Raw genomic sequence first — 17512 nt, forward strand, 5'->3', positions numbered from 1 at the left:
GGTTCTTCATATGAGTCAAAGCCACCTCCCCTACAACCACACAAGTTAAAAGCAGCGTAGGTAGCAAGCTTGAATTTAAAGAGGTGATCCATGCTCTAACCAGGGCTATCTTTGGTATGAACAAGTCTACTGATACTTGAAAAGTTAAAATCCCCTTTGAGACAGGCATTTTCATGAAAGTACAATTGGGTCACCATGCCTTTTCACTGTCTTGCATTTTGCTGTCCTTCACCACCACAAACAATCTTGTCCTCAAAAAGCTCCTGAGAAGTGCTTAAAAATACCTGACCAATAACAATATATAATTTCAGGTTGTTTGACTCCCACTGTTTTAATATCAATAGAAACTATTTGCCAGTATTATTAATGCCTGCAAGTGCTTGAATTAATAAGTAAATAATATTATGAGTTGCCTGTACACCTCTCTTCCCTTCTCTTTCCAAGGAAAATATGAAAGAACACAAAGCTTTATGTGGAAGCCAGAAGACTACCCAGATATACCTTGTGATCACAGCTCTCACATACAGGAAGATTATGCTGAAAGCACATCTCATCACGAGGATATAAACTGTGCACCTTGTTTTGCAGTTCTCAGCAGATTTCAGATGCTCTTGCTGAGGTACCTTACTTTAGCAGAAAGTCTTCACCTTTCAAGTCCCAAAGGGGTTACACAAACAGTATTTAGGACAAAGCACAGCTTCACATTTGGAAAGATGGCTTCTCTAGTAGCAAGTTCAAGTAAAAAAGGCACACACCTTACTCTTCTGAACCTGTAACACAGCACTTCCTCACCCAAGTTACTCGCTTGCATGAACAGGTCCATGAAAATCAACAGCACTAAACTCACATAGTAAGTGCTTGCAGAGCTGAGAATTTACATAAAGCTCTTTTTTCAGCACAGCATAAAGAACTCAATCCGAATCCCTCTGAAGTTGAAAGAGTACTCCCACTCACCTTCCAAGAGCTGAGCTTGACTGCCACTAGAGTAAATATTTATTACCGAACACTTAGTATTTCATTTGTTAACCCCAACGTGAAACTCACTCAAGAGAACAAAAAATGAACCTATCTGCCTTGAGTTCATGTACATACGACACATGCAGAGCAAGATGCCAGCCATTAGACTTTCTCCTAACAAAACAAAAAAAAAATATTTTAAATCATTAGGCCAACAGAGGGTTCTTCCCTATTCTTGAAGAAAAGATGCAACAAGGCTGAAGAAATTCTAGCTTTACAGTCATCCTTCTACTGGCTTCCAGAAGAGACAACGGGATCATAAGGCTCTATGAAAAATGGAAGAGTAACAACTGAGCGATAATAAATCAGTATAAACATAAAAGTATGCACAATAAGAAGATTACCAATTTCTCAAAAACAGTACAAAATTTTTCAAAAATAAATGTATGGATGAAACTTTGCAAAAAACATTTTAGTGAATGGCCAACACTTCCATACGTGGACTATATAGGCACTACTATTTACCTAACTGGTTCTTCAGCGACATGTAGGTGAAGAAATCTACTTACCATATACAAAATTCTGTTCAGAAAAAGTATGCCAATGAGCGTTGCAGCCCCAAAGCCATTTTGTATGAGAAAGAAAACAACAAAACTAAATTAAAGGCATGAGAAACTCCCGTAAGTTGCCTGGAATTACAGCTTCTAAATAGAAAGGAGCGAGGTATTTTACCCTTTTTTGACAGTCTCTTTCATACAGCCAGGTTAAATTTTAAGAACAGTGAAAAGCAGAAGTAAAGAAAAATTTTAACTGAATCAGGGAAAGGGTAAAGAAAGAATCCTGGAAAGGGGTTGCAGCAGCAGGTACTGCTGCTTTAGTAGCAGCTTTTAAATACCAGATTTCAATTACCTTCTGAAACAATGAACACATACCACAGAACTACAATAAATACAAATACCACATACTAGACTACAAAAAGCAAGAGCAGGTATGCACTGTTTATGCATATGAATCCAATGGATGGACACAATAGAACATGTTGAATAACAGGCAGTAACATACCACAAAAAGAAAGTGCATATGGTACAGTATACTGAAGTGGACTGTGTTTGTTTCTGGACAGTTCTAAAACCACTGAACAGAAGTGAAACATGTATTATGTTTTTCACAAAGGGAGAGAGAAAGCAAGCAATACATTTTTTTTTCCTTCAATTCTTGGCTTCCCAAATTAAAAGGATTTCCATCGTTTGGCTGTTTCACAAATATGAAAGTTGCTCCTCATTGCAGTAGCAGGGAGAGAGATTTCAGTTAAGTTTATATAAAGATTGTTTTGTACTAGGTAGACCATATATTCTCCTAAAAGTATATTAACACACATCCAGGTGTTCAGCTAAGTGTATCAGCACATCAATGTCACTGGAGCTATGGCATTATCACTGCAATATTTAATCTTGCAAATCTGAAGGCAACAGGAATTTATTACCGATGCATTTTTCTTCTTTTTTTTCTTTTTTTTTTTTTTCCCTATTTGGTGCAAAGTAGTTGAATGGTGAAATACAAAAGCATATAGTCTTTTACTACTCAGGTGCTTAACACACATTTGTTTCCCAGCATTCCTATGACAAAAAAACAGCTGAACAATCCCTAGCTGTACCCACTTCCTACACTACACACAGAATAGGTACCTTCTGCTTATCGGTTGCTGCCTTTTGTGTGCTATGTCTTCGCACTTCCCCATTTCTAAAACTCATACACACTATTCTTTGCTCCCTTCAAAAAAACTGAGTATGTCGAGTCTTCAAAGCAAAGAGGATTTAAAGTCTACTGAGAAGACAAAATGAGTACCATACACACCCAACCACCACAAATAGAGCCTGAATGCACCTTTACAAGTTGTATTATTCATTGAAGTCACCAACCTCCAGCCAAATGATCCCTTCTACTGACAATAATGTCCTGCCAGTTTTCCTTAAATGCAGGCCTGGAAAAACATATTGCTCGCAAACACTGGCTCTTTCCCTCCCTTGGTCAAAGAACAATGAACTACTACTGCAGGTTGTTAGCTGATTTGATTGGCAAGAAGGAAAGACAACCAACTATGCCAGCAAGTGATTTCTAACAGGTTCTCTGCCCTGCCAGCACCCTCTGCTTTCTGCAAATTCAGCTGCATCGACTGCATCCCAGAAACACTGAAATGACAGCATTATTTGCTTGCTGCTAACAGGAAGAGTACATGTACTAAACTTAATGAACTGGGTCACCAGAACAGCTAGGCTGTATGCCAAGGTGGCACAATTATGCTCCTTTGCCTTTGTAGACTGCTCTCAGGTATCCTGCCTGACACTACTGAAGTGAAATAGCACTGAGGTGGTGCTGTCTACTACTGCAGCACTTCACACACTAACACACCCCACCAAGGTCTTCAACTCATCAGTGAGAGGCCAAGGGCACTCGACTGCCGTCACCAGCTGCGATGTCAAATGCCACATCCCTGCAAGCTGGCAGCACAAGGCAGATCCTCATTTCCAGCAGCAGTTTTTCAGGCCCGTCTAGGCTCAGCTCCGGAGCACCAGATGACTCAGTGGGGGGCAGGTGCATGGATGGGAGGAAAGTTATTTTGACCAGCACCTGTAGTCAGTCTCCAAATACCTTATACTACCAGGCCCATTCAGAAGAAACCAAAAAATACTAAGCAGTGAGCTACAAAGAGCTCACAAGCACTAATTAGTACATTTTAGAGAATGTACAGGAAACAAATTTGTGTTTTACACAGAAGTCTGCAGCAGTTTCAGAACACACTGGCACTCCCTTAAGGCATTATGAAAACACCATCTGAAGCTGTCCAACTTCAGAGCATGCATTCATGCAGCACTATGCTGGCTCTCTGAGCACACCTCTCTTTTACTAATGACATCTCAACTGAAGGAGCAGAAAAGGATGCGAGGGACAGCCAACAAACTGTCGCAGGAGCCCTCCGCAATCCGAAGGTCTCTCTCAGAGCAGTCTTGATTTTTCCTGTACGCCTGCCACCCTCCAGCACAACTTTTCCCATTTAAAGCCCCGTCGAGCGGCAGGGAGCGGACAGACTCCTTCGGCACCGGGGGGACACCGGGACACCGGGTTTGGGCGGCCCGGCAGGAGCGAGGGCCGCGCCACCTCCGTCCCCCTCCTCCCCGCTCTCCCGCTGCCGGGAAGGGGAGGCCGCGTCGCGGAAGCCGCCCGCCCGGCTGCACTCCCCTCCTGCTCCCGGCCACTTACCCCCGCCACACGCAGGACCGGAGCTGCGGCGGCGAAGTCCGGAGGCGGCAGGCGGCGGCGGCGGCCGCCACACATCAGGGCGATCAGGGTGCCCAGCGCGGCGGCGGCGGCAGCGCAGCCCGCGTAGAGGGCGATGCGGAGCAGCAGCAGGGCCAGGCACGGCGGCCCGCCGCCCCCCGCCTCGGCCCGCTCCTGCCCCAGGTGGACGACGGACACGGCCAGCAGCCCCAGCCCCGCCGCCAGCACGAAGCGGGATGAGCCGAGGTCCTCGTCCTCCTCGTCTTCTGCCGCCTCCTCTTCGCCGTCGCCGGCCACAGCGGCGGCCGCCGGGGCGCTGCGGCGGCCGGCCTCGCCGCCGGGGCCGTGCGAGCCCAGCGGGCCAGGGGCGGCGGCCCCCGCTGCCTCGGGCTGCCCGGCCGTACTGCTAGCGCTGTCAGCACCGGGGAACATGCTGCTCCTGGCGCCGCTGGGAGCAAGAGCATCTCCCGCCGCGGCAGCCCCCTGCGAAGGTCGCCGCTCCTGGGCTCCCCCCTCTCCTCCTCCTCCGCCTCCTCCTCCGCCGCCTCCTCCGCCTCCCGCCGCCACTAGCACCGCTGCGGCCGCCGGGGGAGCCGGAGCTCATGCCCGGCGGCAGGCGGGCGCGCGGCGGCCCAGCCGCCTCCTGGCGGCCGCTCAGGCGGCAGCCCTGTCCGCCGGTGGGCGGCGGGCGCTGAGCGTCGCGGAGGCCCCGCCGCGCCACTCGGTGTCCGGCAGCGGGAAGGGGAGGAGGCGCGGGCGGCGCCTGGCAGGCGGGAGGGCCGGGGACCTGTGGGCCCGCTGGGCCGCCCCGCCCCGCTCCGCCCCACGGCGTGGCCTGGCTTCCCTGCGCCGGGGTATGGCCCGCGGCGCTGCGCCGTCCGCGCCCGGGCGAAACGAGGAGGCGAAGGTGCTTCCCCACGGGGGTTCCCACCGGCAGCGGTGTGGAGCTGGGCCCCGCGGAAAGCACCGGGCGCCCCTCTGACACGGGCAGCCTGGCAGAGCTGGGGGGCTGCAGGCTGGAGGCCGCGGCTCGGCCCAGCGGGACCCAGGATGGTTTGGCTGTAGCACCGAGGCCCTGAGCTCAGGACAGTGCCTTGACCTGGGGCATCACTGAAGACCAGGCCCCCTCCTGAGTAAGCGTTGTACACACCCCTCTGCCTACACCCCCTTGGTCAGCCAGAGGAGAACTTAAATAACTGTGTTTCAGAAATAAAAACTTGATGGAACAGTGATTGAAATGATACAACAGCGATTGTGCAAAAGCCAGCGCCACCGCCCCACACGAAGCCTGCCAGTTCTCCCATTGCTACCCTCCCTCCGCCGGTCTGATGTTTTATAACTGCTTGTGGCAGAGTCTGAGAACAAATTCCTCGGGTGGCAGAAGCCTTGCCGTATTTCAGCTGTGCTGGGGATGCACGTTCGCCTCGCCATAGGCTTGGTGCGATTACAGCTCCTCTGAACTGGCAGGTGTGTAGCAGTTTCCAACCACAGCCAAAGTGAGAGGCCTTGATCCCTTCAAAGTAGGCCTAAAGGGCAATGCTTTCCGTAAGGCAGCCAGACTGCGCAAAAGTGGATTTACAAGCATTTACTCATGGGCTTCATTTTAAGAGCAGATACCCCATTAAGAAAGTTAAGCACTGCAGAAATGTTTACACTTCTGGGAAGCCCTTTTCAGATTGCCACGGCTCTGGCGGTCTTAATGTGAAAAATAGCCCTCAGTCTTATCTTGAAACGACAGCTATTGTTGCTGAGGTTACAGCCCTTTTGATTTATTCACATTCTGTGAAAAAGTTTCTTCTGGAAAATTAATTATATTAGCCTGATGAAAAAAAGGTACAAATATCAAGGCCCTGATCTTGTGAATATTTACATTTCCACATAACTTCATGAGTGCAGCTAGCACCATTTCAAAACCAGACACCAAACTTCCCTGTGCCACTGTAATACTAAGCGAGCCGAGGCATTGAGCATGAATAGTACAGGTGTCCAAAGGCTCAGTGACAGCCCTGACACTGCCCTGTAACAGGGGGTTCGGTGTCAGCTCTTGGTGAAAAACTGTGATAGAAACGTGCACGCTACAGGCACAGAGCTAATCGGGATTCCACGTTCCAGCAAAAGTTTTACTCCACAACAGTATTTTCTAAACTAGTTCTAACCTAACCCACAGTGCCTGATGGTATGATCTGACTCGTGTATGAAACTGTCTCCATATACACATGCCTTTATCTACTAGAGGTTTACGTAGCAATGGATTTCCTCTCAAAATCCTGAAGTAGTTTTGAAGTGATTTTAGCTGCGGTGTTAGTCACTGACCAAAAGAGACGCTGCTCCTTAATCTGATCCAAAGTCCTTACAGTAAGTTAAATATAATTTTATGACACAGTTTATTCTATTTAGTGGATATTAGATTGCAGAAAGACCTTTTCAATGCTAGCTCAAACCATTCACAGTGTCCCAAACTGATTTAAGTAATGTCTCTAATGTGATTAAAGGTGAAAATCATTACATCATAATAATGGAAAACACTATTGCAATGACAGTCCCTTTCCATGTGAACTACCATGTGCCAAAACATCCTAATGCTTCACCAAAGGGCTTGGGGACCATGGTGCTTTCAGTATGTCTGATCATTAAGACCAACAGATTCTTGCAGAGTCTGAAAGCTTTTGGATAAGACCCAACATGCCAGAAGGTTTCCTATAAAGCTATTTTATTCTCATCAGGTAGAAGAGAAAAAGCAAAGATCCAACTCCCAGCACACACTTTATTCCTCAAAGATTTCAGAAAATACAGGACTTTGGACCGAGTTCAAGATCTATTCTGGGATCTTAATAAAGATCCACACAAGAAACCAGACAGAGTGTGTAGATGCCTCCTACTGCAAATGCGTTCAGGAAACTGCCTGGGCCTCTGTCAAAACTACTTAAGGGAATTGAATTTTTAAATTAACCTGAAGCAGACCACGTAATGTTGTTAGTCCTGTGTCAACAGAAATTATTTTCTTATCAAAGTATTAATTCTCAGAAGTGAAGAGGAAGAGGAAAAAATAAACCTACCTGCAATAATGGTTTAGTCCTGCAGCACTTAATGCACAAAACCTGTTCTTGTCTGAATGAGTAATCTCACCAATTTTGGCTATGATTTACCAAGCATACATGAATTAGATATGTCTAAATCAACTGAAGTGTGTATCCATAGAGTTAGAGCGAAAGTCTATTGTTTTTCTTTCAGTTTTTAGTAATATTCTATGACTTTTCAACCTGAGGGACAATTCCTAATATATTAGAGGATATCCTAGCTCCGCTGAAGTCAATGGCAATTTTCAAGTTTCCTTCAGTGTTATCTGAACTTCCCTTTTTGTACTTCAAAGAGTACCCTCCTGTACAAGACAAAAGGGCTTCAGAGGTCAATTTTCTGTCCATGGGGTTATTTTATTCTCTTTCTGTAACTTACTTACTCAGCCATGGAACCAGTTTATGAGATAAAGAATTCAATTTCTACCTTATTCAAGCATTACAGCAAATACCTTTCCTACAAAGATAAGACTATTTTAATCTTGTTTTAAAATGTAAATTGTGTCTTATTTGAGAGAAGAGTCAGCACCTTCACTTTTTTCCTTTGAGCTACGAGTATAGTTTACCTGTTTATAACATAGCCCAGACAAAGCCCCACTGGTCTGAACATATTTCTGCATCTTTTAGTGACTGTCTTGCAACTTGCACCTTCACAGTACTGCAAACTTTAAACTTCAATAAATTTGCACCTCGAAAATGTTTAGACAAGCTTAAAATGAACGCTTTCCTAATGGCTTTTTCACATTTACTTCGTTTTGTGAGCCCTTCTGGCTCAGATCATATTGTTATAAAGGTTAGCAAATTAAAATAGAAATTTATTATAGGCAAAAATAAAGGTGTGTAAAGTACATAGTTTATATTTTTAGCATAGCTACAACTCTGAAGTAATTTCATGCTTTTTCATAACTGCTGTGGTGCTGCATTGTAGTTACAGTCACGTCAAGAGTTTACAGAAATTCTTAAAAGCCTCTCGGGCACAAAACCCAGAAGTACTTGTGAAGTCTTAAACTTGGTATGGAAGAGTGATAACTAACACTGTTAGAAACAACCATAGAAGAGAGAGAAAACAATTTTACTGGGTTGATGCTGTTGATTTCATTAACCCTAGCTAATCAAGCAAGAGAAAAGGGGATTGTCATATTTCTCAGTACCTTGAATCTTATTTGACACCTTTCAAGACAATCAAGAAAATGATTGTGATTATTTCTCAAAGGCTTGCAGAATGAAAGGGCTCAAAATTGTCAACCTTTGTTGCCTTTTAAAACATTCCCTGCAACGATAGATGCTTTGGACTTGATTGAAAACTTAAAATGCAGACACATTTCAGTGGAAACCTTATAAACAATCTGCCTCTATAAAAGCAGACACAATTTGTCTGATAAAACTTTACATCAATGTTTATATATAACAACTGCAAAACTTCTACTTAGACATGTTTTTTTCCTTACAAGAATTTGTAAAGACATTATGATATAGCCTTTACAGGATCATACACTCACTGTCTTTCCATTAGGCCCATTCCTCCTTTACTGAAAATCAGCTGAACTGCACACAGAAGATAACTATTGATTTTTGTGGCCCACATTTCCACAAAATATGTAAGTTACACTAACATTAACTATTTGTTTTTCACTACACCTTTTGAGACAATGGTATTGTATTTTGCCTGTTTGCAGATAGGAACCTGAACATGCAGGTAAAAAGGACAAATGCACCCACTTAGATAAGTGGGTACTACATAAGATAAGGTACCTAAGACCTCACATTGTGAGGTCAGCAAGGGCTCAGCATTTTGTAGCACTTGATGTTTTCCAAATACAGCTTCCATTGATTTCAGCTGCAATTGTGATTATTCAACATTTCAACAGTGAGTTCAGTAGGGTTCCAGAAAAATAACAATGAAACACATACTAAGTATGAAAAGTTAGTCTATATTACTTGCAGAACCTCCATTAAACACTGTGTAGCACAAGTGGGACTAGACTCTGGTTAATGTAGGGACATTCCGTTGTCTTAAGAGATTTTCTTTCTTTACTTTTAGCATTCTGGCACATTTACTACATATATTGATTATATGTATGTATAGTCACATATGTATGTGCTTCTGTGTTGGTGTATGTTCATGTGCCAAGTGAAATAGGGCTATACACGACAGTTGTCTTAGCTGTACAGCCCAAATCAACTCAAAATTCAGTATGCTCAGAAAATAATATGTGATTATGTCATTAAATCTTTTTCATGATGGACAACGGGGCCAAAGTAAAGTTAAATTTTTAGTTTTGAATGTGTGGATCAGTAATCTGGAAGTCTTTCTTTTCATATAATTCTTTCCTACTTCGTTACAAAGTAACATTACTGTTATTAAAGAAATGCCAAGGTCTGATATTGCAACTGACCCTTTCAAAAGAGGTGGAACCTTTCCCACCTTTACACAGGACACAACCACTTCCCAATGGCAGATCGCTAGTAGGTAGGCACCACTTACCTAGTCAGTGCTTCTAGAAGGAATGGAACTCTGCCTGAAGGCTTCATCCATGTTTCTTCGATAATTATACTGAGATTCAAGGATGGTGAGATCAGGTTCACTCCAGGAAAGGTCCTGATCCAAAGCAAAGATTTGGGTCAGATGTCCCTAGAAGCTCTACAGATCAGTTTCCCCCTGCATTTCCTCAGGATATGTCACTCGGCACCGCAGCCCTGCCACTGTAATGTGGGGGCCATCGCCTCAGCATGGGGTCATGTTGCCTTAACACAGGGCACCATCCCCTCCATATGGGCTGCCAGCACATCAACCAGGAGCGCCGTCATCCCAACCTGGGGCACCATCATCTCAATCTGGAGCACCATCACCTCAGTCTGGGGCACTGTTGCCCCAACATGGAAGACTATCGTCTCAGCATGGGGCCTCATTGCCTCAGCCTTGGGCACTGTTATCTCCTTCTGCGATGCCATCACCTCAAAATGGAGTGCCAGCACCTCAGGCTGGGGCACTATTACCTCAACCTGAGGCACCATCACCTCAGCACGTGGCCCTGTCACCTCATCACGGAGCCCCATCACCTCAGCCTGGGGCACTATCGCCTCAGCATATGACCCTGTCACCTCAGTCTGGGGACCTTCACCTCAGCACGCAGCCCCATCACCTCAAAACTGCAGCACCACCAGATCAGTCTGAGGCACCGTTACCTCAGCTTGGGGCACTACCACCTCAGCTTGGGGCACCACCACCTCAGCTTGGGGCCCCATCGCCTCAGCGAGAGTCACAGCTCTCTCCCCCGTTCCCGCGGAGCTGAGAGGGGCGGGAAAGGAGCCTCCGCCACCGCCTCCCCGCTTGTCTCCCGCCCCCCTCAGGCACCGCCTTTCCCCGCCCGACGACGCGAGGGGCCGGCCCGGGCTGCGTAGGCGCCTGGCAGTCAAGCGGGAGCCGCAGCACTGCGCGGTTACCGGTTCCCGTTCTTTCTCTTCCGTGTGTGTGTGAGTGAGTATCCGCCCCGACTGCCTGCGCGGTTACTACAACAAAGCCGGGGGGGCAGGCAGCGGCTGCTGCGGCTTCCAGGGAGCTGCCGGCCCGGCCCGGTGGCGGTAGGGCCTCCGTGATCCGTCTCGGGGGTGGCCGGTGCCTCCTCCCCCACGGAGGGTGCCGGGAGAGCCGGTACGCGGCGGTTGGGGGCGGCGGGAGCGGGAGCCGGGCGTTTTCCTCCCCCGCCTGTGGTAATCTTGTTGCCAGGTCAGAGAAGGTGGGGATGTGTTTTGTTTTTGATATATATACCTATATTATTTCTAATTATTTTATAGTTTATGTTTTTATTATTTTTTTAATTTGCTGTCTTTGGGTCCCTGCCGGAGTGACGTGTATCTAGGTGTCTCCCAGGCATGCTGTGCGTGCTCTATTTGGAGGGCTGCAGCTGGCCAGAGTTTAGTCATGCCGCTGTAATATGTATTTTACCCCCCACTTCAGTGCTGTGCCTGCCCTCTTTGCTCCGTGGGGGGATTGGAAAAGACCTGGGAGACTTTCTTCCAGGGCACTGGCCCTCGTTGGCTTTGGGAGCAAGCTGCTGCGTCGTGCGTGCCATCCTTAAAGTTACCGACTGGGAGGGACAGGTTGAAGCGATGCTTGAATAGAGTTTAGTGAAGTGTTGGGTTTAATTAGTGGGAATTAAGTCAGCTGAAATGATTGTCGTAAACGGCTTGCCTCAAGCGTGTTAAATCATCGCAATAGTCACGACTCTGCGGCTTCCTGGAGGCGCCGGTGCTGTAACGCGCCCTGCCGTGCGCGGGGCTGTGTTCTGCACCAGCAGTTCCCAAGGTGGGACTGTAGTTTGGAGAAAGAACCAGCCACCGAACCTCTTGGCCCCTGTGGGAATCGCAAAAGGGGTAATTGTAAATCCCGGGCCTTCCCGGGGGGTTGGTGCATCCCTCGCAGCAGAGCAGAGTACTGAATTCATGCAGAAGTGTCTCAGTGAGATGATACAACAAAAAGCAGTGTATGTTGCGCTCGTAAGGTTCTGGTTTTCTTTTTCTGGAGTTTTCACAGCATGTTAGGGGAATTGGCATTTTTAAGATACAGTTCAGCGTGGCTTATGGCGGGACGTAATTGAAGGTCGTGTAACTTTTATGCCTGGCTGAAGTTTTTCCCTTACAGTTCTGTTAAACACAATTTTTCAGAAACTGCTTTTATTATAATATGCAAATATTTATACTTGTTCATTCTTCCTATAGAACGTATACAAAAAGCACCTAGTGTTTGCATTTTGACATGCATATATTTTAAAATTGGTTAAAATTTCTGTGCGGTATTCATAGAAACAGCAGGAAAACTATGGGATGGAATGAACATAACAAATAGCAATGCTAAATTTCTTTTGTATCCCTGCTTTTGGTCTGTTATGGGGTGCTCAGTACAGAGCATAGTGTGTATGGTGCACACTTTTGATTCTATGGAAAAAACAGTTCTTTTTTTTTTTTTTTTCTTTTTTGAATAAAGGCCATTACTGAAGTTGTTAATGGAGAGAGAACAAAATACCACAAGGATAAATTCTTTAGAGGAGCTATAAGTCATCATTATTAGACAGTTAGTCACCTGACATTAGCTTAAGAATTGGTTTGTAAAAATAATAAGCATTTTAAAATACAGTTTCCAACAGTTTGGACTTGGCTTTTGGAATGCTGCAAGTTCTCCCACCACTTTTTCCTGGGTTGTTTTTGCAGTGCGTATCTTGTTCCTTTGTATTTTCTCAGCCTAGATAATCCTTGTAGTGGCACAGAATAGAGACCAGAGAAAAGGAGAGAACAAGTAATTTGGGGACATACTCTTCTGGATGCTTAAAGCTTTTATGGCCTGTTTGGGTTTTGGTTTTGTAGTTGCCCGGGTTTAAAAGGGCACTTGGAGGGTCCCATGTTTCTCTGTAAGACTTACCTGGGCTCAGAGGGCCATCAGGACTGCAGACCCTGTTGAGGCTTTGAAAGTGTAATTGGCCGTTCCCTTTAGAGGCTTGACCCAGCAACACGTACAGGTGTGAGTCTTTCAAAGTTTGTGGGGTAGGTGGTTATATGGTCTTCTGTGGCATAGATGACAGGAGCATCTGCAGGCTTCTTAAGGTCTGCCCAGTTGTATGGCATCATAATATACCTAAAGCTTAGAGGTAAGAGTTTGAAAGTGAGTCAGTTCCTAGATGAGCCTGGGTATCCCCTTAAATTCATGAGAGATAGGTAGACTGTTACTATCACAGATGTACCTTAGTGCTTCCAACCAGAGCTGCTTTTTAAAGCTTTTGCATTCTTTGCTTCCTGGTCTTATGCTCAACCAAGACTGGTGATAGTAATGGTCTAAAACACAACCTGTGTTCCTTGGTTAAGATTTTTTTTTTTTTCTATCCAGCAATCTCAGCTGATGTTTAAGTCACCATTCAATAATGGGTATTTGTCATTCTTGAAGGTTTTCATTACTGGAACTCTAGGAAACCCATATTACCTTGCATTTAAGGGGGCCCTGTGTTTTAGCATTTTATCTACTTTTCCCCACTGATGTTTTTCGTCTGAAAAAATTAACAGGTCATAAAAATACAATGCAAGAGAAGTTCTCGGGAGGCCTTTGCCTTATTTGCCCCCTACACTCATTCTGAGGAAACATAAATATACTTGGACTATTCCTAAGTGGTATTCAAGCTGTTCTTTATATAGTGATTTAGTGACTGAATTTCTGTCCTTTCCCGTGCTCATCTGTACCAGACCGTGCTTGTTCCTCTTACATAGAAGTAAGGAAATTACAAGAATTGCACCTTATTTTCAATGGCTGTGGAGAATGTGATCGTTACCTCTGTAAAACTGGATGTCTGTCCTACAAACTGTGATATTAGGTGTCATCTTGTGGTCACAAAATTTGTTATCTCTTTAATCTGTGTAGAAGCACATCTATGCAGTGTTGAGGGAAACGCTGATGACGTGCCTGTTTGGGCTGTCATGTCACCAAGTGTACTAAATCCGTAACATCAGAAGCACAAACAAACTTCTAGTTCAGTGAGCATTTCTGTTGTTGAAGTTCATGTGCCGCTTGTTAGGGATGGCCTGATACTTTGTGGTATGCTGTGATTTATCTGCTGCTGAAGTCTGTCAGTGGTTTGCGAAGTGTACTTGCTTCCTTTGTGGTCCTGCCATCTATTTCAGGACTGGCTCAGGCAAATCCAGAAAATGCCAAGGTAAGTGGCATGTGCGTAGTATAGATGGTCAGCTCCTGGAGGAAAGTTTCAGTGCTCTTGAACTCTATTACAGACTTATTTTTGAGGTCTGGCTTCTCAACCAGTAGCAGATGGGTATCTGTGGATTATAAACATTTCTCGGCTGTACCTGTACTGCATGCAGTGAGTGAGGCAGGAACATAGGCTGGTCTGTTACAAGGTGAGAGTAGGGGGAAAGTTACTGTACAAATATGGGTGAAAGAATTGTTTCTCATTTACTTTTGAACTGTGATGAAAGAGTGGTTTTGTGCCTCCGTGTAGTTTCAAATGGGGAATGATCAGTGGTTTGAGAGCTTGGAGATGTACACGGAGACCTTTGCTGAGGTCTGTGCCACCCTTGGGTTGTACTTCTTGAGACAGTTGATAAAGATGTGAGTGTTGCTTACATGAAGTGATGTAGCCATTGTCATTTGGAAGATAGCAATACCTGACTCCCAACAGTCTGTAGCAACTGGTTGGTCTAGTCTCAGCAGATCCTAAGGGATCTGATGTTTGTCTGGTGTGCTTGAATCTTTAGGCAGGCATGCACAGGTAATCTGGTGCACCAGGACGATGGCACACAACTCCAGCCTTGACACATCAGGTATACTGAATTTTTGCTTTAATAAGAAGAATTGTTTTCCTTTTTCTTGCACGCCATTGTGGACTGCCGTGCCAAATTAATTTCCTTCAGTTGTGGATACCTGGTTGGATGCGTGCTGTCTCAATATTTAAATCTTGATATCTGGCAGAAATACTGTGTGTAGATCTTTACCAGTACAGTAGGAATGAGAAAACTCAGCTCTCTTTTACCTTCCTCTTCACTCTCAATAGCTGGCAGTAGAGTCTGTCCTTTTCTGAGCTTTTCATGCCTGTATACAAATAACTTTGCCACCGGGAACTGTTGAACATCTGTCTGTGACTGAAAGACTGTGGCTTGGGTCACTTCTGAGAAGGGTCAATGCCTGTGACCAGTTTCCCGCTAGCATCTTACTGCCTTTTGGTCCCTGAGGTAGCTGGAGGTGGGATTCTTTCAGGCAGCGAGAAACGGTGTATGGCAGTAGGCCCGTGAGACTTTGATGTGGGTGGTGCCACTTAAGCTTGTAAGGATGGAGGGCCTTGTGAAGGAAATCCTTCCAGAAGCTGCTGATACTTTCATCAACCAACGTATGATTTGTTGTCTTTTATTTTTTTATTTTAATTGTAAGCTGCTTCTGTTTCCTCTGGGTTTGGAGGGTTTGCTGGTTGTTTTCTTGGAATTCTGAGCAGTGAGTGAGTAGTCATGACCTGTTTAGACAGGTCTGATGGCCCATCGTTTAAGCTCAGTAGTCTGCTGCCCAACCTTTCTGCTCATGAGGTCACAAGATGACTTTTGCTGAAGAGCAAACATTTAATGTGGTGTATACCAGCAAATTCCTAGATCAAAGATCCATGCCTCTCAGCATGATGTATTGCAGTTTGTCATAGTAGGAGAATGACTTATTTCTGGTCATTTCTTGCCTCCCCTCCACCCCCCTTTTTTTTCCTCTTTTGCTTCTCTGCCCACACCTCCACACCACTATCACCACCACTGCCCCTGCCTTGTACATTAACTTGAAAGCCTTGACCCTGCAGTCATCTAGGGTGCTCTGGTGGTCATGTGCTTGCATTTGCTACAACAGATGATGGGACTTGACTCTGTTCCAGAACTTTCTAGTGCTCATCTGTTGAATTGAATCCTTGCTTGAAATAGCTAGGAGACTCAGGGCTTTCTATTGGAATCCTTTTAAAAGGACTCTAAAGGGCTTTGGAGCATCTCCAGTGGGGCTGCGTCTGGAGACAGAACTGCTGTTCTGAGAGTTAACTTGTCGTAGATTTGGGAGTTACTAAACTGTATCTTTCAGCATACAGGGAAAAAGTCTTCCTTTGTGTCCAGTAGAGAGAACCAGGGCAAAAAACCCAAACCAAAACAAACAAAGCAAGCAAACAAAAAAACTCAAGAAGAGGAAAAAGGGCAGCAAGTTGCGTATATTGACCCCATAAATTTGAAGTAGCAGGTCTTCCCTCCTTCCTCTTCTGTAGACAGGCACAGAGAATCAGCTGGACAAGTGGTTTGAGGTACACTGGAAACAATACTAGTTCTGATCTGAGCTTGAATTAGGTCCTGTCAGATCTGGTCTGTAAGGGATGAATGGTGGTTCTGCGGCCTGTTCAGATTACTGAGTTCAGGCACAAATCTACTACAGTCTTACTAGCCAACAAGTTTGTAATGAATCAGTAGTAAATACTTACATGCAGGTTGTAATCTGAGCACAGGGATTCATTCCCATGTAGTTATGTCTGGGTGGTTCATCAACAGTGATGTGATTACCTGTAGCTGAACAGAGCCAGATTTTTTTTGGAGGTGCACCATGAAAGAACAAAGGCTAACAGTTGCATGATGTGATGCAAAAAATTCTGGTTAAAGAAAAAAAAATTCACAGTGAGGGTTGTTAAGCACTGAAGCAGATGCCCACATAGGATGTGAAGTGTTCATCCTTGGGAGTTTTTGAAAACTTCGTTGTACAAGGAAGGCCCAGAGCAAAACGAAATCCAACTTGAAGGTGACCCAGCTTTTAGCAGTGGACTGAGGTGGATAATGTTCAGAGCATCCCTTCCAACCTAAATGTTTCAGATTCTAATTCCAGCTCCTGTCTGCTTTGTAGCGTTTTGCAGAATAATTTGTCTGTGCCTCAACCAGCCCTTCCACCTCAGGGTGTAGGAACAGCTCTAGGGCAGGGTGTATAACCGTGTGGAGGAGCAGAGCTTGTATAGGTTTGTAGTGTTGGGGTTTATTGTGAGCTGGGGTTGAGGCCTTGGGTTTTATAGATTGGTTGTGAACCAGTCACGGTTTGGATTGGGGAAATTGGTAACCAAGTTTGGAGAGCATATGGTGTGCAGAACAGATATAGCAGGTACTGTGCTTTGAGCTTGGAAAACTAGAATATCTACTGAACAGGCTGGCTTTTTCATTCATTGGAGGTTTCCCTCAAGGGAAATAGTTTACTGAGAGGTGTATTTCCACCTTTGCGTGCTTTGTTGTTTCTTAGTAGCAGAAATAAAAGCTTTCATTAAAGAGATGGTAGGTATAGGCTTGGTATGCATGGTTTGTCACCTGGCTGGAAGCAGCTGCACTAGTTGATCTTTACCACTGTTGATTGTATCTGAGAACAAACTAAGTTTTGGGTTAGTCTTTTACAGGTTTTGAGACTTGTTTCCTCTCTTTTAAACTAAACAAACCCCCCAGAAGCTGAACTTTTCTAGCTGTCTTAAAATTTTTGTTGCTCTCTTCTACACATTTTCAAATTTGTCTTTTTGAATTATTAATTTATTTAAGCCTTAGCGAAAAATGAGGAAGGGAATGAGACAGAGGTGGGTGGGGTTTGACTAGTGTGTTTTCTACATAGTAATGTGTTTAATGATTGTTATTCTTGTAAATGTTAGTCAAATGATAATGTTTAGCATTTTCACCCT

General features: G+C 45.1%; 2 protein-coding genes across 6 annotated transcripts in view; one reads left to right on the plus strand and one right to left on the minus strand.

Moving 5' to 3' along the window:
- SNX25 (sorting nexin 25) overlaps positions 1-4980 on the minus strand; it is an 88111-nt gene extending 83131 nt beyond the window's left edge. The window contains exon 1 of one of the 2 annotated variants that reach the window (XM_056326058.1): positions 4216-4980. In XM_056326058.1, coding sequence (XP_056182033.1) covers positions 4216-4665 — 450 coding nt within the window. In that variant the 5' untranslated portion in view covers positions 4666-4980. The remainder of the gene's footprint in view (positions 1-4215) is intronic. The other variant, XM_056326060.1, reaches the window with a different exon arrangement.
- A 5692-nt stretch (positions 4981-10672) lies between these two features.
- Positions 10673-17512, plus strand: part of CFAP97 (cilia and flagella associated protein 97) — a 35234-nt gene continuing 28394 nt past the window's right edge. Inside the window, exon 1 of one of the 4 annotated variants that reach the window (XM_056326275.1) lies at positions 10673-10785. The gene's annotated coding sequence lies outside the window, so the exon portion shown is untranslated. The other 3 variants (XM_056326277.1, XM_056326274.1, XM_056326276.1) reach the window with 3 other exon arrangements.

Source organism: Falco biarmicus, chromosome 1 (genome assembly GCF_023638135.1).
Source record: "Falco biarmicus isolate bFalBia1 chromosome 1, bFalBia1.pri, whole genome shotgun sequence".
Lineage (NCBI taxonomy): Eukaryota > Metazoa > Chordata > Aves > Falconiformes > Falconidae > Falco > Falco biarmicus.